This window comes from Panthera onca, chromosome F1 (genome assembly GCF_046562875.1).
Source record: "Panthera onca isolate mPanOnc1 chromosome F1, mPanOnc1 haplotype 2, whole genome shotgun sequence".
Lineage (NCBI taxonomy): Eukaryota > Metazoa > Chordata > Mammalia > Carnivora > Felidae > Panthera > Panthera onca.
Window position 1 is genome coordinate 35,891,605 of NC_138355.1, and position 27,063 is coordinate 35,918,667.

A 27,063-nucleotide genomic window follows, 5' to 3' on the forward strand; every position below is an offset into this window, starting at 1 on the left:
TAGAAAGTGCACAGAATTTTATTGCAACTCTGATGAGAGCATATGGCATAGGAGGAAGGGCCACAAATTTTTAGAAAGAAACACGACTTTCCTCTGTCAGCTGAACGTGGTTGGGTTCACCAGGGAGGGAGTGGATAGGCCCAGAGGGAAGGAAAGAGCTCTCCTCTCTTTCGCCTTCCAAAGACTACATCAATTTTGGGTTATCTGTGTATCTGCTCCCAATTCACAGACTAATTAAAAGCTGACTGAAATTTGTTTAGAATTCTATTTAGCTAGGCCTCCAGAAAAGCTTTTTAAAATAGTAAGTCGGGAGTAGGAACACTGATAATAAAAATCACTACCATAAGCCCTTTAAAGACAGAGAAATTGGGGAAGAGATTGGAAGGACAGGGGGCAGAAGGAGCAGACGGACCAGCTGTGAAGGCCATGCCGCTTGGAAGATGCTCCGGGAAAGGTGAAGTTGATGCGTTTCCATTACATTCCTCTTCGGCAAGCTGCAGGCACCTCACAGCCACCTGCTGGTTGCACAATGAGACTCTTCAGATGATTATAAAGAACTTCCAACTCCTGTTCCCTCACCCCAGGCTTTCTGTCATCTTGAGGCCCTCGACTCATCAAATCTAAACTCTGCAGCCTGAAGATCTGTTCATGTGGCCTTGGGAAGGCTGGGCAGAAGGCAGCCAGCAGGCTCCCACACCACCTGCCTTCCCCCTCCTTCCTCAGCAGCCTGGCTCCTCACTCCCACGAGGGCATGATCAGGGCCAAGAGCCTTCATGAGCCCCCCATCCCCACCCCTCCTGGCCCTCTGGGGTGCAAGGAGTCAGCAGGGATATGCTCCCCATCCCACCGGGGCCATCTGCACCAATTATAAGCCCTTTGGAAGCCAGCAGAGGGCTGTTTAGCTGCTGGTTCTCTATGATTAGCTAGTTCTTGTTTTTTGAATATTGCACATGGTGCAGCCAGCTGTACGAAGCATTCATGATTCAAAGCTTTTCTCCCCTCAAAAAGAAAAGTGCTAAGCTAGTTGTTACTACTATGGGGAAGGAAAAAAAAAAAAAAATAAGAAATAGCAAGATAGTATGTAATTCCAGCTCAGGCATTATTATCCATAGTCCAATAAATTCTCTTCTCTCCCTGATTTGGTGTATGTGAGAGACCTGATGTTAAGGCATCCTTTTAATGGAACCATTCCAGAGAATCAACTTTTTGCAATCAACTCAGGAGCCAGGGCCAGCTGCTGAGGCTTACCTTCTTTCCCAGGTACCGAGCCAAGAACAAAAGAAGTACTTTGTTCACACTTGAAATCCTCCGTGTTCTCACAGGTGAGAAGCAGTTGGCTGCCTATAAGCCAGCACTAAAACCACTAGGGATGCTTAATCAAATGCAGATTCCTGGGGCTATCTCATGGACTTAAAATCCAGGTTCACATGTGCGTAGAGATCCAGAGAAGCCGCAGCTCTGGGAGTCTTGTAAACAGTGGTAATGAGAGCCATGAGATCAGCTACAGTGCAGCATAATGAACACAGAAATAGAAGAGGGGGGGCAACCAGAGCCCCTTTTTCCTCCTATCTCTGAACCAGGCAAGGGAACCCATTTCTTTTCTCATAATATACATGCTCCATGTATACATGGTAAACAGCAGCACAGATAGGCCAATAGCACACAGGACACTCTGGGGATATAAAACGGTCTTTGTAGCATGGGTTTGGGCGGCTTATGACTGTCACCTCAATTTTCAGAACTTTAGGAACCCATCTGTATATGGAATGAATAGTTCTACTTTCCCTGTTGAGGGAAGAGAGAAATAAAAATGCCTATTTAAATACTTAGCAGGAAGACTACCCCAAAAGTGATTTTACTTGTTTTTGCTAAGCAATTTTAAGTGTGTCCAAGTAAAAGAAAATCTGTACCAATTACAGGTTGTTCCATTGAGGATAATGGGAGCCACATATCTCACTGTCTGAGAAGGGAGTTACAACTACAGACAGGGAGAACACCGGAAGGCGTCCGTGGTGTCAAAGTGTGGTGTGAATTCATGGTTTTCAGTACATGGATGTAGAAATAATTTCAGATGCTGTGTGTGTATACACGTCCACAATGATAGTAATGGATTATAACCCATTGAATAGAAGATGAAACTACAAGCCCATACTGACGGACATAAATTAACAAATAACAGGAAAAGAGTAACTCCATACTGGAAAACCCTGGCAAACAGTGCCTTAAACAAGTGGTCAGTTAGTGGGGCACATGGCTGGCTCACTCAGTAGAGCGTGTGCCTCTTGATCTCAGGGTTGCAGGTTCGAGCCCTACAATGGATGTAGACATTACTTAAAAATAAAATTTTTAAAAGACAATTTTAAAAAGACAAAAGAAAAACAAGTGGTCAGTTAGCATCATCACTGACGGGGCACATGGACACTGTGTGCCACCTGATGAGACGGGGTGAGGACACAGCAGTGCTTCAGTGTTCCTGCTAGTGGTGCATCAACTAAACCTAATCAAAGGGAAACATTACCCAAAATAATAACCAGTCTGTAATCTTCAAAAATGTCAAAGTCAAGAAAGCCAGCAAAAAGCTGGGGTAGTCTTCCAGAATAAAGGACACTACAGAGGTACGACAATGAAAGGCAACATGTAATTCTGAACTATCTCCTTTTGCTATTAAGGACATGACTGGGCCACTGGGCAAAACCTGAATGGTGGCCAAGGATTAGACGGCAATAAGTATTAACGGCAGTTTCCTGATTTGATATTTGTTTCCTGGTTACATGGAAAAATGTCCTTGTTTACAGGAAATACACACTAAATCCAGGGGTAATTTTTATGAATGATAGGCCCATCAAGTCAGCAACTTATTCTCAAGTGGTTTAGGTTCAGGACTTACAATGTTTCTGGGAATATTTCCAAATAAAAATGTCTTTAGAAGTGTGATTTTCATTTTTATCTGTATAGGACTTAAAAAAGGGCCACCATAATAATGAAGACAGTGACATGAAGACAGATGTCATGACACCAAAAGTCTCACAAAATTATTTCTTGAAACAGAGTAAAGATTAATGTTATTTCAAATAACACGATTTTAAGTGTATATTTTAAAACATTTACTATTGTGAGTTAAAAAAAATCAGTGAATGTATTCTTCTAGGCTGAATTAAAATAGAATATTTAAGATTTAAAAAAGTTTGGCTGGGGAAAAATAATAGTTTTGCAAAACACATGTGATCCACAATTAAGATGATATTCAGCAGCAAGAAGTCTCCCAATATTCTCACAACCAATTCTCACAAGCAATGACATGTATGCCTTACTTTAAGGAAGCATCAGACAGAAGTAGGCGAATCTGAAAGAATTTACCAAGTGTAATAAATTAGAGAATAAAATAACACCAGAAGAATTTATGGCTTACAAAAAGTTTCACAAGTAGAACTTTTTCCTTCTGCCAACCTCTCAGAGTTCTATTAGCTCCCTCCTGATCTCTGAAAGATGTGCCCAGAATCTGGTTTACATTTAACTTTTCAGGGACGCATGACCTAAAGAGAAAGACGTATCCGCTCCGCTGCTGCCCGGTGCTCCTTCCTGGAGCAGTCCTTGCGTAAGTGATCAGAATTGGGTCCAAGTGGCACAGAACCAAGCATCAGGTATCCCGCCAATACCGTTTCCTGTCCAACAAGTTCTCATCTTTCTCCGGTAATGAAGAGGTGGACGTTCTTGTGGGACTGCAGCATCTGCGCAGCCCGCTCCACGCCAACCACAGCAGCCAACCTCTGGGCGTCGTACTTGGAGTAGAGGACAGTGCAAGTCCAGGTGGCTTCCTCTCCTCTGCTGGTGGCTCTCAGCATGTTACAGACTTCACTGTAGAAGTGGGGATATGTTGGCAGTTCATAGAAAATCAGGTTCCTGATCCCTTTTATGGTATACCTATTAGGAGGGGAAAGAGAGGCTATATCTCCTTGAGAACATTTACGGAGAAGCTACCTAAGAGTTCGACAGGGGCGTAGCTCCCTCTTGCTGCCCCATGCTCAAGGAGGAAGATAATGGCTCACCATCCGACAGACCAAAGGTTATTTTGAGTTGGAAGGGCTTATTTTGTGACAGCGTATTTGAATTCCTAATGTTTGGCTTAAGATAGTGATAAAACAAATTTGCATTTCTTGAGCCTACTCTGGGTAGACCAAGGTAGGATGGGGAAGAACAGTAGACTAGGATTAAAGATCTGTCACAGAAAATTTAAAAAGTAAACACAACTTAACGTTACCCTTATTATGATGAGGCAAAACAGAATGTCCTGTAATGGCAATGAGGTCAGACCCAGGACGTAAAATGAACTGCATAAACTGTAAAGGAGTTCCCATCAGTCTTCTCTTGTCACTCTGCAGACATGCTAACTCCATGGCAGATGTTCCACGTTCACCCATTTACAAAATCCTGACTGAGGACCCATCAGGCGTTAGTTTCACCAGTTCGTGCACTTCTCTCCCTGCTACAGCGCTGTATGCAGTGGTGGGGGCGAGGGGGGGGGAGGTGCAGACCTCAGGGACTCACTGTATGGTTCGGGTCCGGGTCAATTATTTCCTCTGGGGCCCCATAACAAAAGATTTTATAGTTGACAAGGTTCTGATTTTTCCTGTTAAAGCCCTCTCATATGCTGCTGATGTAAGACTCACTTGGGAATTCTATTTTATTCACAGAGGATCCGCTTTCCTTGTCTTCTTATCCCACAGATCATCCTGATCTCTCTGGAGACCCTCATCTTCCAAACTGTAACTGCAACCCACTACTTGGCTCACTTTTCAACATTACCATAAGGAAGGAATTCCAATGGCTAATGAACTTGAGTACACTGTTCTACCTCACTAGTTATCGAAACAAACAAAAGCAAACACCGAGTTCCACTTGTGCTTTGTACGTAGAAAACTCAAGAGAGCACTGCTTCCACACTAACCAGAAAAAGCCACATAACCTATGTTCCTTTTCCTGAGCCTAGACAGCACATGTCACAAGGCAGCCAAGTGAACTGATTCAATGGTATGCTGGTGTATGTTTAAGAACTGGTTCTCAGTGGGGAAGAGAGGGTGCGGATTTGAAGCAATTGCCAAATTCTGTGGTGTAAATACTCCCACCGTGGCCAATTTCAAGCTACCAACGTTATGTTGCTAAACTTGGGAGTCGGGAAGAGATGGGCAAGCAGATCTCACGAGCCAGCCCACCACTGACTGAATTCCAGAGTGACAAACCTCTCTGAAGAGAGGGTTTCTGGCAGAGCACAGGAGGAAGAGGGCAGCTGCCAAGAAAATGGGTAGCAAGAAAAGAGCTGTACAAATTCTTAAAGGGCAAGTGTAGGCCTGTGCGACAGTTTAGAACCCCTGAGATTGGTGGACACTCCTTTAACTCACGTTCACTCATGAGCTCTCTTCTATAGGCCTCCGATGGGGGTCCTGGAGAAAGGTGGGAGGCGAGGCAGGAGACCTGAGAGAGACTCCTCAGTGCAGACATGAAACCTCACTCACTTCCCAGACCCACATGTATATGAAGTAAAATCTGAAACTGCTGAGAGAGGGGCAAAGGTCAAGAGCTGGGGCTGGGGACTTAAAGGCCCACCCATGCTTCCTCACCACAAGACTTACACCCAGTAAAAAGCAGCAGCAGACTGTCCCTGGGGAAAGAACACAAAATCCATTCAGCCCAAGATCCTACACTGACATAAGCACAGGTCTGCCACCACCGTGGGAGAAGCAGGAAGTTCTTTCCTACCAAGATCCCTCACAGATTCAAGGTAGGGTTTGGCTGCCACGGAGCGGGCTGCAGGAATGCTGACCGGGCCCCCAGCTCCGCAGCCTAGGACGAACAGGCCCGCCTCAAACCAAGCCACACGGAGAGAACCCCAATCCCACCTCAAGCCTCGCAGGGAGTAACAAGCAAGAGCAGCCTGCTGCTGCAAAAGGGGCTCGAGTGGGGAGAGACCCCTCCTCTGTCACAGGGGCACAGGGCTTGGTGGAAGCCGAGAGAAGATGGACACTGAGAAAAGACCTGCCGGTACCCCAGGCCCTACACTAAGCACTGACTGCTAGAGGAATTTGAAGTCTGTGGTGCATGGAAGGTTAGCTACAGTAATAACCAAATCCTGACTCGATTCACAACTCCCACACGAGTGGCCTGAAGAGTAAGAGGTATGCCTGATTGTAAGTACTACCCATCTCAGCCCCTACATTCAATTGACAATTACAAACACACACACACACACACACACACACACACGCACACAAGACTCTTTAAAAGACATTAAAACACTGAGGTATCACTCTGGCTATCAAGTCACTGGAAACAAGTAGGGTTTTGCAGAAATAGGCTAATGGAGTATAAATTATTGTGTGTGTATTTTGGGGAGGGAGAGAAGATATGGGGAAAACAGAGGAGCGAGGAAGGGGCAATGCATAATAAATTTTTCATTGTATACAGTTTTTGAGCTAACAAGTTTTCCTGTCTAAATTTATTCTAATAAAATAACTAGACAACTATGCCATCAATTATGCACATAGATGTCCTTGGCATTGTTGTATATAATAGAACAATTTTTTTTAGAATCTATATACCCATGAAAAGGAAACTGAGCTACTTATATATCCATACAACATACTATATACCATTTAAAAGGATGCAATACACACCTCATAGATTACTTACAAATAGAAAAGGTACTTTTACAATGAAGAGATCTAGCAGATACACTTTGACCAAGTGATTACATTCAACATCACCAAAAATGATATAAACCGACATTATGTGCCTCTTGACAAGACAGAGTGGGAAGTATACAATATCTTCTATGTGGAGTTCTCACCAAAAGATGTTTAATCTAGTCAGTGATTCTGAACTTCACTGCACTATGAATCACCTGTCTGGTTGTGTGCTTGAAATATCTGTGCTTCGTTCCCGTCCCCAGACACAGGGATTTAATCGGCACTGGGGTGTATGCCTTGGGTATTTGGATCTTTAAAAGCTCCCCAAGGGGATTTTAATGTACAGCAAAATCTGGGAACCAGTGATCTGAATAATAAAACAAAACAATCTGAATAATAAAACAAAACAATTACACAATCTAGGCTTTGGGACATTCTGTAGGAAACTGGATTGGCTCTTCAAGAAATGTCAAGGGGAAAAAAGCAACAGAATTATTTTAGATCAAGGTTTCTTAACCTCCACACTACTGACCTATTGAGCCAGATAATTCTTTGTTGTGGGGCTATCCTCTGTACTCTAGGGCATCCAGAAACATCCTGGCCGCAATCCACTAGAAGCACTAGACCACTAGAATAACCCTCCAGTTTTGACCACCAAAAATGTCTTCTGGAACAAAACTGCCCCCAGCTGAGAACTACTAAGACAGACTAAAAAAACATTAACCAAATGTAATGTATGATCCTTAACCGAATCCTGGATTATGGGGTGTAACAGCTACAATGGTCATCAGGACAACAAGGAAAATTTGAATACAGACTATGTATCAGATGATATTACTATAATAATATCAAGTGGTTTGATAGTGGTATTACCATTAGATAAAATAACATGCTGAAAGATTTAGGGGTTCAATGTCATGAAGCCCCTGAACTTGTTTACAAATGGTTCAGAAAGAAAAATTAAGATGTGAATGGACAGAGAGAAGGAAAGACAGAGAACAGGGGTGCATACAAATGTGGCAAAATGCTAACAGCTGGTGAAATCCCAGCAAAAGGAGCTATCAACGTTCACTATTATAGTCTTACAATTTCCTGTGAAATGAAATCTTTCCAAATAAAAAGCTGGGGGAAGGGAGGACATGATAGAGCTATGTATGTCAACTTAAAAATGCACCCATGATACGCAAATACATATGCCAAAATGTTAACATACTAAAATTCTTTTTCAATGAACACATAAAATGCATAAAAGAAAAAAATCCCAACGAGTACAATGTAATCCCAATTTAGTTAAAAAAAAAAAAAATGTGTGTGGGGGGGTACACACGTTTGTACATGTGCACGTATTTTTCACATTAAAAAAACACACTAAAATGGGTATTAATATCAGGGCAGTGAGATTCCATTTTCTTTTTTTTAACGTACATTTTCCAAGTTCTCTACAACAATTGTCCAACACTCTTAGAATCAGCGTACTTATAAAACAAAACAACAAAACAAATTCTAGTAAGTGCTGTATTTAAAAACCAAGAAAATTTTTCTCAGTTTCAATCTCCCACAACAGACTAGGTATCTCCTGGAAACAGTGAACGTGGTGGAAACAGTCTTCCTCCCCTGGTACAGGTTTTGGGTCTTCAGTGACCCCTAGAAATAGGACTCAATGGCTGGATGGGAACTTAAACTAAGGACAAAGGACATTCAGATGTCGACCTCACCTACCAAATGTGAAAGATAAACGAGGCACTCACAGCTGATTTGAAAGGCTGGCTTCTCCACATTGTCTATAAAGCTAGTCTGCTATTTCCAGAACTGGGGATTCTCACGTAGGGGCTGGGAGTAGTCAGAAATATCCCAGTATGCCTGGGTGACTCAGTCGGTTAAGCATCTGACTTCGGCTCAGGTCATGGCCTCATGGTTTGTGAGTCTGACCCTGTATCAGGCTCTGTGCTGACAGCTTGGAGCCTGAAGCCTGCTTTGGATTCTGTGTCTGTCTGTCTGTCTCTCTCTCTCTCTCTCTCTGCCCCTCCCCTCCCTCTCTGCCTCTCTCCTGCTGGCGCTCTCTTTCTCTCTCGAAAATAAACATTAAGAAAAAAAAAAGAAGATAAAAGAAATACCCCAGCAGCCTTTCCCAACCCCATAAATCCCACCTCCAGAGTTTCTGACTTGTGCCCTGGTTAAGAATTCTCCCTGCTGTAGCAACCCAGTGATAAAGCTCACAGAAAGGACTGTGAAGCATCCCATCCTTCGGTGGGCCATCATGACCAAAGGCCTGTCCAATCCTAAAATTCAACTCGTTTCATCCCCCAATCCCACAAAAAAATGAATCATCTTCTGGATGAAAATGTTTTGCTAGCTCACAAAAAAGCAGTGGTATTTCTAACATGCCTACTTCTAGAGAGAATATAAATACAGAATTTCAGAGCTGGATATTAAAGTTTAACATATGTTTCCCAAGGTCGAATCGAATCACAAAGGCATTGCAGATAAAAGCACCTATCATCACTTTGATGACCTTTCAAGCAAAAAAATCTAGAGCTGGAAACTTTGAGATAATTAGCAGTCGCAGAACACTGAAGCACATTGTTTCTATTCATCTTCAATCCAGGACAGGATATACTCACGAACCCGGTCCAGGGTATAAGGCAAGTGGTACATGCTTGATTTGTCTTTATAATGATTTGGGGGCTAAATAGTTTGGTAAATACAGTGGTGTAAGCCAGTGGATTGTGCTGCCTACTTAAGACATCGTGCCCTCTCCTTGAAAAGCTGCTATATGAGAACACTCTTTTCCTCCCGGCTTAATTCATACTTGCTATAGACCATCACGCTGGGAAATTTTCCAATCCATACACTTCACTTAAAAGGCTTGCTTTCATGTGTCAAGCTGACAGAGCACTAAGGGCTCTTAAGACCTGCCGAATGCAAACTCCCCCAAAATATCACTTTCCAACATGAATGAAAACAACAACTCACCAGAACAAAGCAAATAACGATGCCAAAATTCATCAGCACTCTTTGGCCAAACAGCCCTGTGTAGGTGGCCCAGAATGGAGCCCAGGGAACACAAATGTAGCCGTTTCTCCTCTCTCCACTCACAGATCACCTAGTCAGCAGAATAGCCAAAGAGGTCATGTCCTGTCAGCTCAGCCCTGGAGGGATGCTAGATTCCTCCCTCCCCATCTTAGTAACAAGAACATGTCTGGGGAGCACATCCTAACATGAGGATAAACTAAAAGGCAAAGCAATGCCAATGTGCATCATCAAATATGCTCCAAAGCCTAGAAGATTCCTGGCTTACGTATTTGGAGTTCTCTGAGAAAAAGTGCCCCTCAGTAGTACATGTGACTGAGAATTAATAAAACGGTAAAGGCAAAATGTAAATTCACTGAACATTATTGTGAATCAGGAAAGAAGGGATAATAGGATGCAATTTTCCATCTCTCTGTAGATAAGGGTTTAAAAAGGGCTTTTCACTTGGCAGCAGAGACAGACTTGGCAAAACAATAAAACACCTGACTTCTCAGGACACGAAAGGTTGCAAATAGTAACAGAAAGCCCAATATTACTAACACTCTAATAAGAATTTTTTAAAAAAGGCCAATCCAGGGGCGCCTGGGTGGCTCAGTCAGTTAAGCGTCCAACTTCGGCTCAGGTCATGATCTCATGGTTCGTGAGTTCGAGCCCCACATCAGGCTCTGTGCTGACAGCTCAGAGCTTGGAGCCTGCTTCGGATTCTGTGTCCCCCTCTCTCTGCCCCTCGCCCCCCACCTCTCAAAAGTAAATAAACATTTAAAAAAAAAATTTTTTTTAAAGGCCAGTCCAACTTGTTTTGTCAAAATCACATAGTGGGGAAGCAAAGCAAATTCTGAAATCATTAAATATTCAGTTGTAAGCCCCTCATCTTTTGCCTCCTACAAACAAGGGGCCCCTCAATCCTGGTCTCCTTGGTCAGGAAGTGTGTGTGCACCTCTTCAAGACACACTGGAACTTTCTGAACACTGACTTTGTGCTCAGCCTCCACCTCCACCTCCACAGACCACACAGTCCCTGGTATTTTGGCTTTGCTTCCATGACAGGGCCCTCTCCTTCCTACAGTCACTTCAGTTGTGCTATCTAGAGTTGTTCAACTCAGTCATGTCTTTCTTGAGGTGTACAATCACAGCTACAGGAAGCATCCCCAAGTGTGGACCCGCTCCAGACCCACACAGATTATACTGTAGTCACTCATTTGTCTCTACATTCTCCAACAATGCCCATTTGGGGAGGAAGCCAACCAACCAACCAAGAAGAGCCTGTCCAGTTCCAAAACTCTCTGGCTCCTCTACAAAAGGTAGACACAAGAGGACCTCACAACACTGCAAAGCTTACCATGCACTCAGAAGTAGGCCATGATCCGCACTGCATTTTCCCCTCCCGAGAGGACACTCAAAACCTGGCACTACTTTACCTTTTGTAGAAATGGAAGCGTTCTGTGAGGAGCAGAAACTGCTTCTCTCCTTGAAGGAAGAAGTGTCTGGCCCTGGAGACACCAGACTTCGGGGTGTACTCGCAGATGTGGGTGAAGTTCAGTTCTTCCTTCTTGAAGTAATTTCGGAGGCGCACAAAGTCAAAGTAGGAGGGGACATAGATGAGCGTGTGAGACATGACTGCATCACGATACTGAGGCAAAATCTTGTTCACCAAAAAGTTAAACCTGATTTGGAAAAGCAAAGGGCAAAGTCAATGACCTAGAGATTAGCCCTCAGTGTCCTCACTAACTGGGTTACCCTGAGCAAGTCACAATCTCCTTCTACCTCCCCCAAAAGGCCAGTATGGCCTACCTCATCACAAAGAGATTATATAAGGATAAAAAAATAAGTGCTAACACTATTCATTGTAACAAATAGATGCGATGCCAGTATATCTCAGAGAATTATTCTGGAAGTACATACACAAACCATTCACTCACGCATTCATTCATTCTGTTGTCAATCAACAAATCATCACTGAACAACTCCCATGGTCCCCTCCCTGACCAACACCATGAGGAGACAGGAAAAATGCAGAGAGAATTAAAAACACTGGAACCTTGATGTCTGCAGGAAGCAAAAGATGAAGGGCTTAGAGTTGAATATTTCAAGGTTTCAAAAATAAAAAAATAAAAAAGTAAAGGTTTCAGTGTTCACTTCTAGGCATTAATTCTTGCTCTGAAGGGCTTAAAATTAAGTTGTTGACATAGAACACTCTGCAGCATTAACCAGTGTAATGTAATTAAGAAATGCCCCAATCTTGCGGAAAGGCCCCCGATCTGCAGTACTAATGCTATCACTAACCAGCTGGGGAACTAGGACAAGGCACCATTCCTCTCTGGGCTTCAGTCTCCTCCTCTGTCAATGATGATCAGGTTCAATTATCTCATCTCATAGGCCAAAGTCAAATCCCTCTCTCTGACCCCCAAGTGTCCAATGGGACCAGGAAGGGATAGGTACCTGTCATCAATCACTGAAGCTAGGTTTTCAGCTTCCATCCTCTGGAAGACATGTGGAAGCTGCACCAGGACATGGCTGATGGAGCCTGTCATTGGGACGTTCCTCACAGCCACCTGTCAGGAGTCAATTAAGAGTGTCAGGAGGCCAGCCATCCCCACTGCTGACCAAATGCCATCTTCTCCTTATGCCTCATGACCCAAATGGTACACAGTGCTTCATGAAGACCCAGAGAAACAAGGAGAGAGCCCACCTGGCCTTGCAGATTGACACAGTACTTGTTGAACACGGAGTTGATCTGGGCATCCTGCAGGGCCCCGAAAAGCAGTGTCTGGCGATAATACTTGGACCAATTATTGAGGCTCCACATCCTCACTCGAGAGAAGTCCACCCCATGTGAATCCAATGGCAGTAGGTTCATGTGGTTCATCAAATGCTTTGAACAAAAATAACTACCGTTAATTTTTATTCTGGATGTACCTGTTGGGCACTGCTAAGCATTTTATAAATCTATCATCTTATTAACCCCATGGGCTATGTTCAATCAACCTCCAAATCACACCAGAAAATCGAGGCCCAGATGGGTGTGAATTGCCCAGTTAGGTGAACACTGCCAAAACGAAGGTAAGCTAAAACTGGCCATCTCTTGGATCTTTCAGAAAGGATCAAAATGGTACTTGCGGGAATATTCCTTTAAAAGGAACTTCAGAAATGTTGCCTGGTCACTCTACGGGTTCTTCAGTCCCAGACTTGGATAAGAAGAGAAATGACATGGAAAACAGAGCTGTTGTTCTTCAGTGACTTAGTTCTCAAACATTAGGAGATCCCCAGAGACACAACACCTGCCTTTCCCTCAAATTAAGAAATAAGACTCAGCTATCAACATGCCTTTTCTATCTTCATTATATTTTCACCTGGAAATCTGTATTAACAGATAACAAGTACTATAAATGTATTCCCTCCTTTATGACTAAATGCTCCCCTTTATCTGCCCCAACCTTCCTGTAAGCCCTGGGACTACAGAAGCAAGTTCTCATGTGCCTGTAAAAACCAAACCTATGGCTCTGTGATAAGGATTATTCCAAAGCAAAAATGGTCAACACTGCAGAGTATGTGGGGAAGGAGGAAAAATTACAGCATGTTACAGTAGGAAGATAAAGACCTCCTGCATTTCTCTGTAAAACAAGATCACAAATTAAGAAATCCTGAGCTACATTTCCCATTTCCTCTGAAGGCCAAACAAGAGAGAATGAGCATAAGTGGTAGGAAGAATTAGTCAGGTAAAGACCTTCCAGGTTAAAAGGAACCAACCTACCAACCAGCCACTCAAGTAGTCTATTCACAGAAGTGACCTTTGAAGGGAAGAAATCGTTGCTGGAGATATGACAATACTGACAAGAATTTTTATTTCTCTGCATGATTATTGACCAATCTGTGGGTAGAAAACGGGACAAAAGGCTTTTTCAAACTGGAAAATGTGAAACACTTCCATTTCCAAACTGAGTTCTCACCTGGACTTAAATAGCCCTTTAAGAGTTAAACCACTGGTGCGCCTGGGTGGGTCAGTGGATCGAGTGTCTGACCTCAGCTCAGGTCATGATCTCATGGTGCACGGGCTTGAGCCCCATGTTGAGCTTTGCGCTGACAGCACAGAGCCTGTTTCACATTCTTTGTCTCCCTCTCCCTCTCCCTCCCCCACTCATGCACATGCTCTCTCTCAAAAATAAGTATTAAAAAAGAAAAAAAAAAGGCTTAAACCACTCTCCCTAAATGTGAACTTTGTCACTCTAAATGTAAATGACCACCATTACCAGGACATGCTCCCAGTTCTGCATCAGGTAAATGTCAGCTTGATCAATGATGAGAAGCTCAATAGAAGACAAAAAGTCAAAATCTCTCTTCTTCTCTCCTTCTCCACCAATGATGGTCCTCAAGCCCAGCGGGGAGGCAATGAGGATGTCGGAGGAGTAAAAGGGGGCATACAGTCGGATGCTCCTCTGAAGGATTGCCACTCCTACAGGAAACAGCCAAGTGCACATTAGTTCATTAGTTCCCACCAAGCCATTGGCTTTCACCCTCTGATATATGTTGTACCTTCACATCTTTCCCTTAGCACATAACCATGTTCAAGTTGTTTCACTTACTAAAATAATAATAATCTTCCCTCTCTTGAGTCTATGGTTCCATCTAGCTCCCCTTCTCTTCTTTTCCTTTAGGGCCAACTTCCCCAGAGGATGGTCTCCACTTAGAAACCTCCCACTCATTCCTCAATGCATCACAATCTGGCTCAATTCTCAGCACTCCACTGAAATGACTCTTGCTAAGGTCACCAATTCAATGACACTTTAGTGTTTCTTATCACAAATGCATAAAGCAGCATATTGAACCAATCTTCCTTGAAATGTTCTTTTCGTCACTTTAATACTTCCATTTCTATACCTGACCTGGCCCATATCAATCTTTCCAGATCCAAACAGCTCTTCCACAAATCCCTGATTTGGCTGTAAGTTCTACTTTCACTCTACCTAAGTTTATGGGTAATAAATGGGTATTCACCATTTACCAATAAATTGGTATTCACCAACCACGACTGTAACATCACCTCTACAATGATCTGTATTTCCAGCCCGCATCTCTTTCCTGAGCTCAAAACTGACATCAGCAGCAGCTTGCAGGACACTTGCACATGTTTAAAACTAAACATCAACTCTTGGGGTGCCTGGGTGGCTCAGCTGGTTGGGTGGCCAACTTTGGCTCAGGTCATGATCTCATGGTTTGTGGGTTTGAGCCCTGCATCAGGCTCTGGGCCGACAGCTCAGAGCCTGGACCCTTCTTTGGATTCTGTGTCTCCCTCTCTCTCTGTCCCTCCCCTGCTCATGCTGTCTCTCAAAAACAAACATTAAAAAAAATGTAAAACTACACATCAACTCTTGTCCCGTTTCACCTGACACTCCAGTCCTGCTAAAGCCTATATAAATCTTAGGTCATGCCTGGCTTATTCACCCTGATGCCTCTGCACATGCAGTTTCCTGTCTGAAATCTTTTCCTGCATGCTGACCATCCCTCTTTGTAACTTTCTATAAATGGCACCTCCACCAGGAGGCCTTCCCTATCTTGTCCTCGTTTGGAGTACAGAAATTGCTTTAAACACTCCCAGAACATCCACTGCATCCTCTGATCAGTACTTATCATGATCATTCTGTATTGTTTTCCCACGAGGCTGGATTTCCTTAGCAACAGGAACCATAACTTTTATTTCTGTATCTCTAGCTTCCTAACAGTACCCGGCACCCAATAGATGCTTTATAAATGTCTGTTGAATGAGATTATGTGACTAATGAACATTTTCCCAAGAACATTACTCTATCAATACACAACCAACCAAGCATATGGGAGTTGAATGAGACAAGCAAACATGAAACAAGTTGGGTGGCAGTTGGTAAGTCCTGAGTGGAGACAATTCAGGGGTAAGCACTCTACATGGCCAGTAGGAGGAAAGTCCACCATTATGCGTAGACACTCAGTTTATTTAGCCTCCCCCGAGGGACCCACTCAGCCTGTGTCACTTCCAACTCCCCTGTAGCATCAACTACTAGCTATGGGTGTGCTGAGACATTTGTCATAAATGTGCACGTGTCTTTATATAAGAGCTTCAGAGATGCTCCACCCTTAGCCCAGCATCCACCCCATTAGCCAAGCAAAACTCTCTCCTCTGGCAGACAAGATGTTTCAAATGCACCCCAGCCCTGTTAGGAGGACATCTCAACCCCCTGAGAGAATGCCTAATTCCAGGCTTCTAGTCTTCGGCCATGAGAACCTCACACTGTAGGTCCCTTGGGGTCTGAGTTCTGACAAGGAGGAATTACCGATCCGAAAGTGGTCATCGATGTTGCCGACAAACACAGCTTCATAATCCTCAGGCCTCTTCAGGTTGGGTGGTCTCTCCTCAGGATCTGAGCCATACTCTCCCTTAAACCTCTTTTTATTGCTCACAATTATTTTCTTCTTGCTGTCGCCCTCGAGGAGGCTGATGAAGAGCTGGACCACCCGTAGAGCAGCTTCCCGGAAGGGCACCACTATCAGCACCTGTGGAGGAAGCCGCAGCAGCCTTGGTGGGACCAGGGGAAGGATGGGCAGCTGCAAGTCAGCCTGCTGAGGACATGGAGCTCAAGAACCCTCCGCAGAGCGGCAGCCCCTGGAAGGGCTCATATCTAGATCACCCCTTTTGCACAGGACCTGGCTCAGTACTAGAAGCTGAGCACCTCTCATATCCATAGTACTGTGTCCTGTGGACTTTAAGCTCATGGCCCCACAGGAGGCAATTCTCAACCAGAATGTCGAAATACCTTTCAGGATTAAGTCAATGCCTTTAACAGCTGCCCACTAGCAAAAACCCAATAGAAACATACAAGTGGCAAGGAATGGTACTCATTTCTGTCTCCCACAGAACTTAGTATTGGTATTTTTGTCCATAAGCCTCAAAGGGTAAATATATAATGAATAAATAAATGAATTGGCTGTAATAAGTAGAGAACAAATAAAGCTGGTAAGGAAAAGGATTAATGAATCACTACTTTTCTAGAATGTTCTTTAGTACATTTTTCAGAAATGATGATAAAGCATTTCTGAAATAAGATCACATCTCAATGGAAAATTAAGTTTTCTAAACATTTCCAAAAATGCTTAAGGTTACAACTGTTGAGAATGAAAACAGAATATGCTTGATAAATAAATTTCTAACTAGCCTTCTGTAAATATTAACAATGTAAACAGCCCATCAGATCACACAATCCATCATATTCTAAATGTGCTTCACGGTTAATCTGCTTCATTTTTCTCTACAACCCTAAATGGAAACAGATAAATCTATAATCCTTATGTCCAAGACTCAGATAGTTTCCCAGAAAGGGAACCAGCACAGCTGGAGAGGTGTCATGATTCAGCCTGGTACAGTGCAGCAGTGAGGGCCCAAGATTGAAGAGGGCCAAGTTACTGGCCTAGTACCCACGCTATGTAAGCGTCCAGGCTTCAATTTCCCCAGCTTTCAAGTAAGGGGTTGGACCAAGAAATGTCTAAGATCCGCATCAGTATTAAACCCTAGAATCCTACTAAACTCAGTAAAACAATCTAAAAAATCTTTTTAGATTCTTCAATATGGAGGGATATAGGCTAAGGGGGTATAGGAAATGGATGACACAAGATGTAGCCACTTAACATGAATAACATGAGCACAACTCAAATACATTTCTTACCAAAGCCCCCAAATCAACTGGAACTTACGCTTATGAACCCACATAAATGTAATAGTTTTAGGCAGTAATAACTATATAATGGAAAAATAGGAATTTGTTTTCCAAGGTTTACATATGTATGTGGCTCAGTGAAGAGAATCCTTGGTTCTAATCCCATCTCTGCTACTTTAGCATCCCTGGTTCTCTTTAGCAAGGTCCTCTATGAATCTGGGTCTCTGTTCATAGCTTTAACATCCAGGCATTGGATAAAAGGCTTACTAAGGTTCCATCCAGCTCTGACAATCACCAAGAGGAGATTTACAATGAAGTGCCATTTACACATGTTCAGGGTTACCTTTAAGGGAAACTATCACGGAAGTACTTGTGACTTACAAGTTTCCAGTTAAATCCACAAATATGCAGCTAGACACAGTCCACTGAGCTGTCTACTGTACTGCTCTGACACTACCTGGCCCAACTAACATGCTCACTCTTGGACTCATTCATTATTCCAGAATTCATATCATTAAAATAGTCGAGTACCTGCTAAGTGCGAGGCAGTGCGCATATGGCAGTGCCTATATGGCAGTGCCTTGCAGCCTCCTTCTTGAGGACAAAGTCCTCCTGCTGTCACTCACCTTCGGCCTTGTTAGCCCTTGGTCTCTGAAGTCATCATCGTCACCCACCCCAAGTTTCTGGCTGCGGCGTCTGCTATTGTTACCAAGCACCTGGGCGTTGGCTTTGAGGACATGATTTATTACATGCAAGCAGTACACATGGCGGATCTCCTCCCCATTCTTCAGGGCGGTCCTTTCTGGGTAGAAAAGGTCCCGGTAAGAATTCATAATTAGGAAGAGCTCTTTCTGGAGGGGTGTGAAGGGGCTACTTGATTTAGGGGAACCAGAGAGGAACTGGCTGTTGGTCTTGGTCCAGGTGGATTCCAGAGGCTTCTGGAGATGAAGTGACTTTAAGTCAATGTCCTTTGATGGTTTAAATGTTTCCAACTTCTGAAACTTCGATGAAAAGACAAGCTGGCCCAATATGGGCCACTAGGAAAGAGACAGATCAAGAGCTAAGTTAGAAATGTAAAAAATAAAGTTAAATCAAAAAAAAAAAAAAAAAGAAATGCATTATACTATGTTACATTCACACAATTCCTAATCTACCAAGATCTCTCTGATTTACAAGATCATTTTGTTTAATCCCAACCAACAACCCTGCAATGCTCTTCTTACAGTTTAGGAAAGCTGAGGTTCAGAGAGGTTATATGATTCAGACAAACTTCCCCGGAGAGAACAGAGCTAAGAGCCAGAGCCCAAGGTTTCTGACTTCCAACCTGACCTCTTCACTGTGTCAGTGTGTCCCAAACTATTCCGTGGAATATGTTATAGGAAATCAAAATTCATTGCAGAAGAGAAAGGGCTCCAAGGTCAAATAACTTTGGTAAACATCACAAAAGCTAATCCTCCTCTGGGAGAGTCACAATGTGTATTAAATACAAAAGGTTCTGGTGAGTCCTGTGACAAGAACTCTGTTCTATTTTATTTAACCTAAAGTTCTCCAAATTTACTTGGACATGGAATAATTTTTTTTTGGGGGGGGGGGGATACAGCTATTAAAATCCTAAAGTATATTTTTGTGAGACACCAGTTTGGAAATTTTTGCACTGTAACAAAACTGATGACCTGGGGTGGGGGGACAAAAAGAATGATCTCAGCAATAAAAAGAATCATTAATATGCACCAACGATTGGGATGAATCTCAAGGGAATTATGCAAAGTAAAAAAAGCCAATCTGTAGGATTCTTTTTTTTTTAATGTTCATTTATTTTGAGAGAGAGAGAGAGCGTGCGTGCCATCTACTTCTCTACTTCTCCTGCGTGCATGCAAGGGAGGGGCAGAGAGAGAAGAGAGAGAATACCAAGCAGATTCCATGCTGCCAGCACAGAGCCCCATACAGGGTTCGATCTCACAAACCATGAGATCCTGACCTAAGCTGAAATCAAGAGTCAGACGCTTAACTGACTGAGCCACCCAGGCATCCCAGGGTTCTTTTACATAACACTTTTGAAATGACAAAACTGTAAAATGGAGAACAGATAGTGATTACCAAGGATTAGGAATCAGAGGCAGGGAGGGAGGTGTGGTTTTAAAAGGGCAAGTGAGAACAAGAGAGATCTTTAAAGTGCTGGAAATGTTCTGCATCTTGACTTTGGTGGTGGACAGAGGACACTTAACACAGTGCAGAACTTAACACACACACAAAAGAGTAGGAGCAAAACCGGGGAAAGTTGAATAAGACAGAAGAGCATGTCAATGTCAATTTCCTGGCCCTGATACTATACCACAGTTTTGCAAGATGTTACCAATGGGGGAAAGTAGGCAAAGGGCATAAGGGGTATCTTTATTTCTTACAATTGAATCTATAATTATTATCTCAGTAAAAATTTCAATTAAACAAGGATGACTAATTCTTATCAACAGCATGAGCTGGTGAAAAACAAAAAACACAAAAGTAAAAAATTGCTCCACATTTGCATTACTTAGTTGTGAAGCTATCTCAGATTATTTCAAACAAACAGCAGCAGTAGCTACTGTTTTACTCAACACTTTCTATGTATCAGTCAGTAAACTAAATTTCTTCATTTTGAGATAAGCACTGTTGCCCCCCTCTAACAGATGAGAAGAGTGGAGATCAAAAAGGTAGATTAACTTGCCTTACGTCATGCAACAATGCCTCTCAGATGCTCATCTAAACCCTGGTGTACCTGTCTCGAAAGCCACTCTTCTCTGGCTCCCACACTCCAGCTTCCCCAGGCCTTTCTAGCTACACCTGTGCTCCCCTAGGCTCTTCCAGCCTTCCTAGGTTATGCTCCCCTGTCCCACCTACCACCAGCATGTATCATATGTTCGAGGAGACCGCCAAAACCCAAGACCATTGCTTTACTTGGAGCTTTACTTCGTTTGTGACCACTAACCAAGCAACACTTACTTTCAGCTGGTGAGTAGTTTTGGAATTTGTGGCAACAGCTTGAATTTCTTTTTCTTTCAGTTCTTTGTTCACATGCTGTAGAAATGGATCTAATTCAGAAATCCAGAATGTCAGAACACTTGGAGAAAACAGGTGTTTTCTTGGTCTTCCCTCTAAACAACACACTTCTTTCCATGGTGTTAACTCATCCTTTCTCCCATCTGATCTCCCCACCCTCTCTCCCAGCTCAAAAGTTTCCAATGGGTTCCTTTTCCTAACACACTTCCCTAATCACTTTACTTCCCAGCTCAAAACCCTTGAAGAAGCTTCTCAGTCTGAAATCTGGGGCGCTGCAGGATGTACAACTCCAATCTACTTCTCCAATACAATCTTTGAATTACATGGCCCTCAAACTCTTCTGCCACTGTGGGATTCCTTCCTTCGATGAAAAATTCTATTCTGTCCTTCACCTCATTTTTGTATGTCCAAATATTATCAGTTTAATGTTATCTCCTGACTCACAATAAATATTTCCCTGGAGCCTACCGTGCCAGGCACAGTGCTGGTTCCACCAACAGGCCATCCTCAGTGCCCTACAGACAGTACCCCCACCCCGTCCCTACCCACCCACTGCAACACATATATGTGCAGACTTGTCTCATACACTAGACTGTAAGATCCCTGACAGCAGTTCCATGTCTGACTTATCTTACATTGCAGGACATGCAGAAATGCTCAATACTCAACTGAGTACTGAGTATCACTGAACAAATGATCCAAATGGTAGCATCTGTACTCGGGGTTATCTCCAGTCCTCTGAGCTGCCCACCCAACCTTGTCTTCCAGTCCCACTCATTAAGCAGAGAAAAGTTGGGGTGCCTAGGTGGCTCAGTCAGTTGTGTCTGACTTGATTTCGGCTCAGGTCATGATCTCAGTTTGTGAGATCTAGTGCAGGGCCTGCTAGGGATTCTTCCCTCCCCCACTATCACGCACCCATGTGCTCTCTCCCAAAATAAATAAATAAACTTCAAAAAAAATTTTTTTAAAGAAGCAGAGAAAAGGTAAATGACCTATGCAAGGATCCAAACGGTAAAACTTCAAATGCAATGCACTTTCTACTAAACACCTAAGACAGAACAATAGGACATAAGAATTCTAGGTGCTTATATACCTGTATAGGCAAAACAACCAGAGAAATTTTAGGATAATCAAGCTTCCTAATGTCACCTCCAATGTTTTTAAAGTGTTGATGGTTCAGAATGGGGTTTGTGCCCAAATTCTACCTGCTAACTTCTCTTTCTCCAGCACAACACCCAACGGAACCAAATAAACCAAATATGGATCAAAATTTCAGCTTTAGTAATTGTAGAGCTAGGTTGAAGAAAGGCAACGGGGCCAAAAAGGCCATCAGAGCAAAGAACAAGACCAACCTGACTTGCCTGCCAGGCACAGGCTGAGAAAGTGGAGCTGAGAGAGAGAGCAGAGACCTACCTACCCCCACCATAGCCAGGCCTTGTCCAAGTCACTGCCACTGGAACAGAGGCATGACCAAGAGGCTGAGAGAGACTGGAGAGACAGGATGGAGCTTTCTGGCCTCTAAGGGGCTCCCTGGTAATGAGGACCAATCAGATTAGCCAGTCCTGAGTCTACAAATCTGGAAAACTCCTGCTCCAGTAACAAAGAGCAAGTGAAGGGCAGAGAGAAAAGTGCAAAATACTTTTCTCCTTTTTCTTCCTTCCCTGCTTGGGGAGAAAATCAGAGGTCTTCCCCTGACTCCCAACTGTGGAGATCTGGGATCCGGGGAACCGGCCTTCCCTACTATCACTCTTAGGCGGTTTGTCCTACTAAATCGCCTCCTGATTCCCAACACTGCCTAACCACTGAAAACCACAAAATACCTTTGGGAAATATTTCTTTCCAGCTCTAGATGGAGCTGCTAACCCGTTTTTATTGCTGCTCATGCCAGTAACCAGAGATTTAACAGGGTATATTAGCCCACAAGCCTCCATGCTAAGCACCTGGTGAAACTGAACAACACACACTGTGCTCTGACCTTGTGATGCATTCAGAGAACACGTGCCTCCACTCTCCTCTTCAAGAAAATTGGTTTCCAGGCTGAAGAGTGACTCGTGTTTTGCATCTGTAAACTCCTCGGAGGATTCTTGTGATGTGCCAAGTGGCCCATCCCCACCTTTTCCCTGAGGGTCAGGAGGACCTGTCATTTTGAGAAACATTTTATAAAATTATTTATGCATAAATATAATTATACTTCTGTGGACCAGTAAAACTTAATTCTTTAGCCTAAATCAACACTGATGTTCATTACTATTATTTATTTTTAAGCAAATTCAGGTGGAAGACTTAGGTTTCAAAATTAAGCCTGACTGTTGACCCCGTTCCAGTTAGGAATTTATTGTAAGATGATAACTGGACAAAGTACACTAAGATGGACATGCAAGGATGTTTAATGCAGCACTGATTATAACCAGAAATAACTGGAAAAATTGATTTCATCCTTTTCTATCGATGGAGTAATAATTAAGTTACCACATAGCATTTACAACGAAATCCTGTGTAATTAAGAAGCTAATATGAATCCACAATTACTCACAGAGAAAAGGACTGTGGTATACTATTGAAGGAAAAAAGTAAATTACAGAAGTGTATGAGACCATTACACACACACACACACACACACACACACACACACACACACATACTTCTACTAACACTTGTATCCATAAAAAAGTAATCTGGAGGGTTACATAAAATGCTAAAGGTGTTTATCCCAAGGTAGTAGAGATACAGGTTAACTATACTACCCTCTTAAGTTTTTACAGTAAGTATATATTACTTTTATAACTAAAAAAAACAACCTCACAAACTTTTCATTTTCAAAAATCCAAAACAGGAAATAAAAAAACAAAACAAAAAGCCCCCTAAGTCTGAGGCAATAAACTTTCATCCCAGTGAAACTGAATTAAAATACTAAGGATGACGAATGACATCTTAGAAAAATACAGCTGTAAGGAAAATAGGCCTTCAGATAGTGAGGTATAAAAAGTTACTCAGATACACTGACAATGGGATATTACTCCAGCAATACAAAGTCATGAATTGCTAACACATAAATGACATGGATGAACCACAAAAACATGAGGAGCCAAAGCAGCCAGACACAGGAAGGTATACACTGTATGCTTCCACTTATATGAACTTCTAGAACAGGCAAAACTAATCTGTAGGGAAAGAATGCGGGTCGGTGGTTGCCTGATGCCAGCAGGGGGAAATGGACTCTAAAGAGACAAGACACCTTTTGGAAGTGTTGGAAATGTTCTGAATCTTGATTTTGGCGATGATAGCACGGATGTACACGCTTGTCAAACGCCTCAAGTTGTATACTTAGAACGGGTACGCGTTATTGTACGTAAATCACAGCTCCATAAAGTTGGTTTCAAAGTTAGAGGAAAAAAGTCACCTGGAAGTCCGAGTGAGAGAATTCCTTTAAACTTCCAATCTCAGCTCTTCTCTGCAGCCTGCCCCCATTTACTCCAGCATGCAACCACTTGACCTTTCTCCCACGCCTTACAGCTAGTTGTCACATACAAATCCGCTGCTTCAAAATGTTTGTATTTTCACGTCTGTCTTCCATTAAATTTGGTTTCTCTAAGGGACAATGATCTCTTTAACTGAAACTGTCACAAAAACAGAATTATGCCCCCTTTCCTCTGAATCAAGAAAACTTTAACTAGGATTGATGAAGACCTGGAAATTATAAGCAAAAATATTACTTCTGCATTTTTCTGGCCAGAGGGTCCTGTGTTTTCATCAGACTCTCAAAGATATCACTGAACCAACCAAGGTTAAGAGTCTCTGCTTTGGATCCACGTGCTTTCCCCCAACTCACTCAGTACAGGGAGGGCACCGTGCTCAGGGGGCAATCTGTCCCGACACAGAAGATGTCTGAAGACACTTACTCTCCTGCACTTCGGCAGACTCGGGCGCTGTCTCTTCCTCCACGGTGACATCACTTTCACCATCATCATCGTCCATTTCTGCCTCATCTACAGCACTGTCTTCTTCCACTTCTTCCTCCTCCTCCTCTTCCTCTGAAACATTCTTTAATGTGGCGAGTAGTCTGTGGTACCCAGAAACTTGCTCTGGTTCGCTCTCCACTTCACTTTCAGAACCTGAAGTATCTGAACTCTCTGACTAAAAGGAAAATGGGAATTTTTGAAACAGAAACAAACCATTCGTTTCTACCCTATGATTATTATCATCAGACCAAAAGTATAACAGGTTCAGACTTTCATAAATAAAAATTAGTTTTTCTGTAAATATGCAATCCTATCTATTCAACCATGCCCAGCAACAAAGTTATTTTTTTTTAGAAAAAAATTTTTTTACATTCATTTATTTTCGAGAGACAGAATGAGACAAAGTGAGAGTGGGGGAGAGGCAGAGAGAAAGGGAGACACAGGATTGGAAGCAGGCTCCAGGCTCTGAGCTGTCAGCACAGAGCCCGACGCGGGGCTTGAACCCCCAAGCCGTGAGGTCATGACCTTAGCCAAAGTCAGATGCTCAACCAGTTGAGCCACCCAGGGGCCCCAACAAAGTTATTTTAAAAAGGTAGTCTGGCTATGATTCTAGGAACTTTCACCTTCTTTGAACTGATAATGTTCCACATGGGAAGAAAGCTGACTAAAAACAGAGCTTTGGGTTATGAGAACTAATTTTTTTATAATTATTTTTAATGTTTATTTATTTTTGAGAGCGAGAGTGAGAGCGAGAGAGCAAGAGAGCATGTGAGCACGGAAGGAGCAGAGAGAGAGAGGGAAACACAGAATCCAAGGCAGGCTCCAGGCTCTGGGCACAGTACAGAGCCCGACGCAGAACTCGAACTCATGAACTGCAAGATCATGACCTAAGCCGAAGTCAGATACTTAAATGACGGAGCTGCCCACAGGTCCCAGAAGTTAAACTAATCTATGTGTTAGATATTTAGCACCTTGAAAGGAACAACAAGAAAATTACAATACAACAAAAGAATTTAGTGGGGGTTTTTTTTGTTTTTTTAGTTTGTTGTAATGAGTTAGGACCCCTGTTCAGTTTGCATTGTTTGTGGCTCCTTTTATGTTAAGTAAACAAGATACTCCTTAGGATTCACCAAGAGAGCCCTCTAATAAGCCTCCTTACCAGGTTCGAACAGGCTAATCTCTCAGGAGAGTTTCAAACTCTGGTTACTGTATTAGTTGTCACAATGACATTTTAACAGACATCTGCATTCAAAAGTACACATCACTAAAATAATAGCTTACGTCTAAAATCGAAAGGAGTGGAAGTGTAGCCAGACTTCATCGTTATTATATACAATCTTAAAACAACCCAGAACCAACTAGTGTAAAAAAAAGTATAAAGCATTACCGGTTGATAAATCTGTGGTTTTGCTTCCTTTCCTGAAACCCTGAGAAGAAACAAGTTATGTTAAACTCTACTAGCATGTAGCAACTAGTAAAAAGTCTAATGATACAACTTTATTTTTTATTTGAGAGAGACAGAGCGAACGCATGCACAAGCTCCAGCAGGGGAGAGGGGCAGAGAGAGGGAGTGTTAAGCAGGCCCCATGCTCAGCATACAGCCCGGTGCCAGGCTCAATCCCACGACCTGAACGGAAATCAAGAGTTGAACGCTCAACGAACAGGCGCCCATAATGACACAACTTTAAGTGAAAAAAGCAGACTATACCATTATAAATACATAACTATAGTCACGTAAAAAATATGTATGTTCTTGGACAGGGATTGTAAGAATACAGCAAACTGATAATTGACAAAAGGTTAACAACGTCACAATGACAAACACAGTACCTGGCTCTCATGGCAAAGAAGTATCAATTTAGCAAATAAAATACCTTTTCTAGCACATTGCTTCATTACAATGTCCTCAACTGCTGATGAAGCAGCCCTAAGTGGAGTGGCGGGTGAGGACTAAGATCATAACTTAGAGTCCGGACACTCAAAGGAAACCACAACTACCGATACACTGGTTTCCTCATTGTAAGTGGATAAATCAGTAATGTCGAAAGGCCCAGACAATTCTTTGAAACCACAAAACACCAAAATCAATGTTAGAAAACCTCTGACAGTACGAAAAGCAGCCCCCCACCCCATAGGGGGCATGCGGTCTAGCATAAAGCTAAGGGCTCAACAAAAGGCAGGAAGACCCACGAAGAACCCCATCCCAGGCGGGATGCCACCGAAATCCTCCCAGGCCGCGGGGGAAGCGCGGGAAGGGGTGGGGAGCGGGGGGCGCCGCTCTGTCCCGATCCCCAGGGAGACCAGCGGACCCAACCCGGGAAAAGCCACGGACACGGCTGGCCCCGGCAGTGCCCCTGCATACCTGTCATAGAAGGGATGCTCCTCGCCGAAATCCCGCAGATGCTTCTTCTGCTTTTTAGTCAGGGTGTTGAGCAGCTGGCTCTGGCTCCGGCTCCCGCGTTTGCCCATAGCAAAAACGTCAAGGTCGCCCACCTTCAAGAGCCGCGTTTCCCACCTGTTAGCTGTCTCAACTCACTCACGCGAGGTCGCCCACCTTCAAGAGCCGCGTTTCCCACCTGTTAGCTGTCTCAACTCACTCACGCGAGGTCGCCCACGGCGCTTTACGGCGGAACCAGGTTGCCATAAAGCAGAGCTATTTTACGTCGCCTTGTACGACAGG

At 43.2% G+C, this 27,063-nt stretch overlaps 1 protein-coding gene across 2 annotated transcripts; it reads right to left on the reverse strand.

The window, feature by feature from the left end:
- Positions 1-26,955, reverse strand: UTP25 (UTP25 small subunit processome component). Of its 2 annotated transcripts, XM_060643927.3 has the most exons (12): positions 26,746-26,955; positions 25,771-25,810; positions 24,324-24,558; positions 22,400-22,561; positions 20,368-20,456; positions 18,015-18,425; positions 16,012-16,231; positions 13,957-14,159; positions 12,399-12,581; positions 12,149-12,261; positions 11,128-11,373; positions 1-3,921 (listed from the first exon to the last, which is right to left on the reverse strand). In XM_060643927.3, the coding sequence occupies exons 1-12, from the start codon at positions 26,850-26,852 to the stop codon at positions 3,678-3,680; spliced, it is 2,253 nt and encodes a 750-aa protein (XP_060499910.3). In that variant the 5' UTR covers positions 26,853-26,955; the 3' UTR covers positions 1-3,677. The 2 variants fall into 2 exon arrangements, with proteins under 2 accessions (XP_060499910.3, XP_060499911.1); XM_060643928.3 differs by lacking the exon at positions 25,771-25,810 and having other exon boundaries at positions 26,746-26,850.
- Positions 26,956-27,063: the final 108 nt, after the last annotated feature.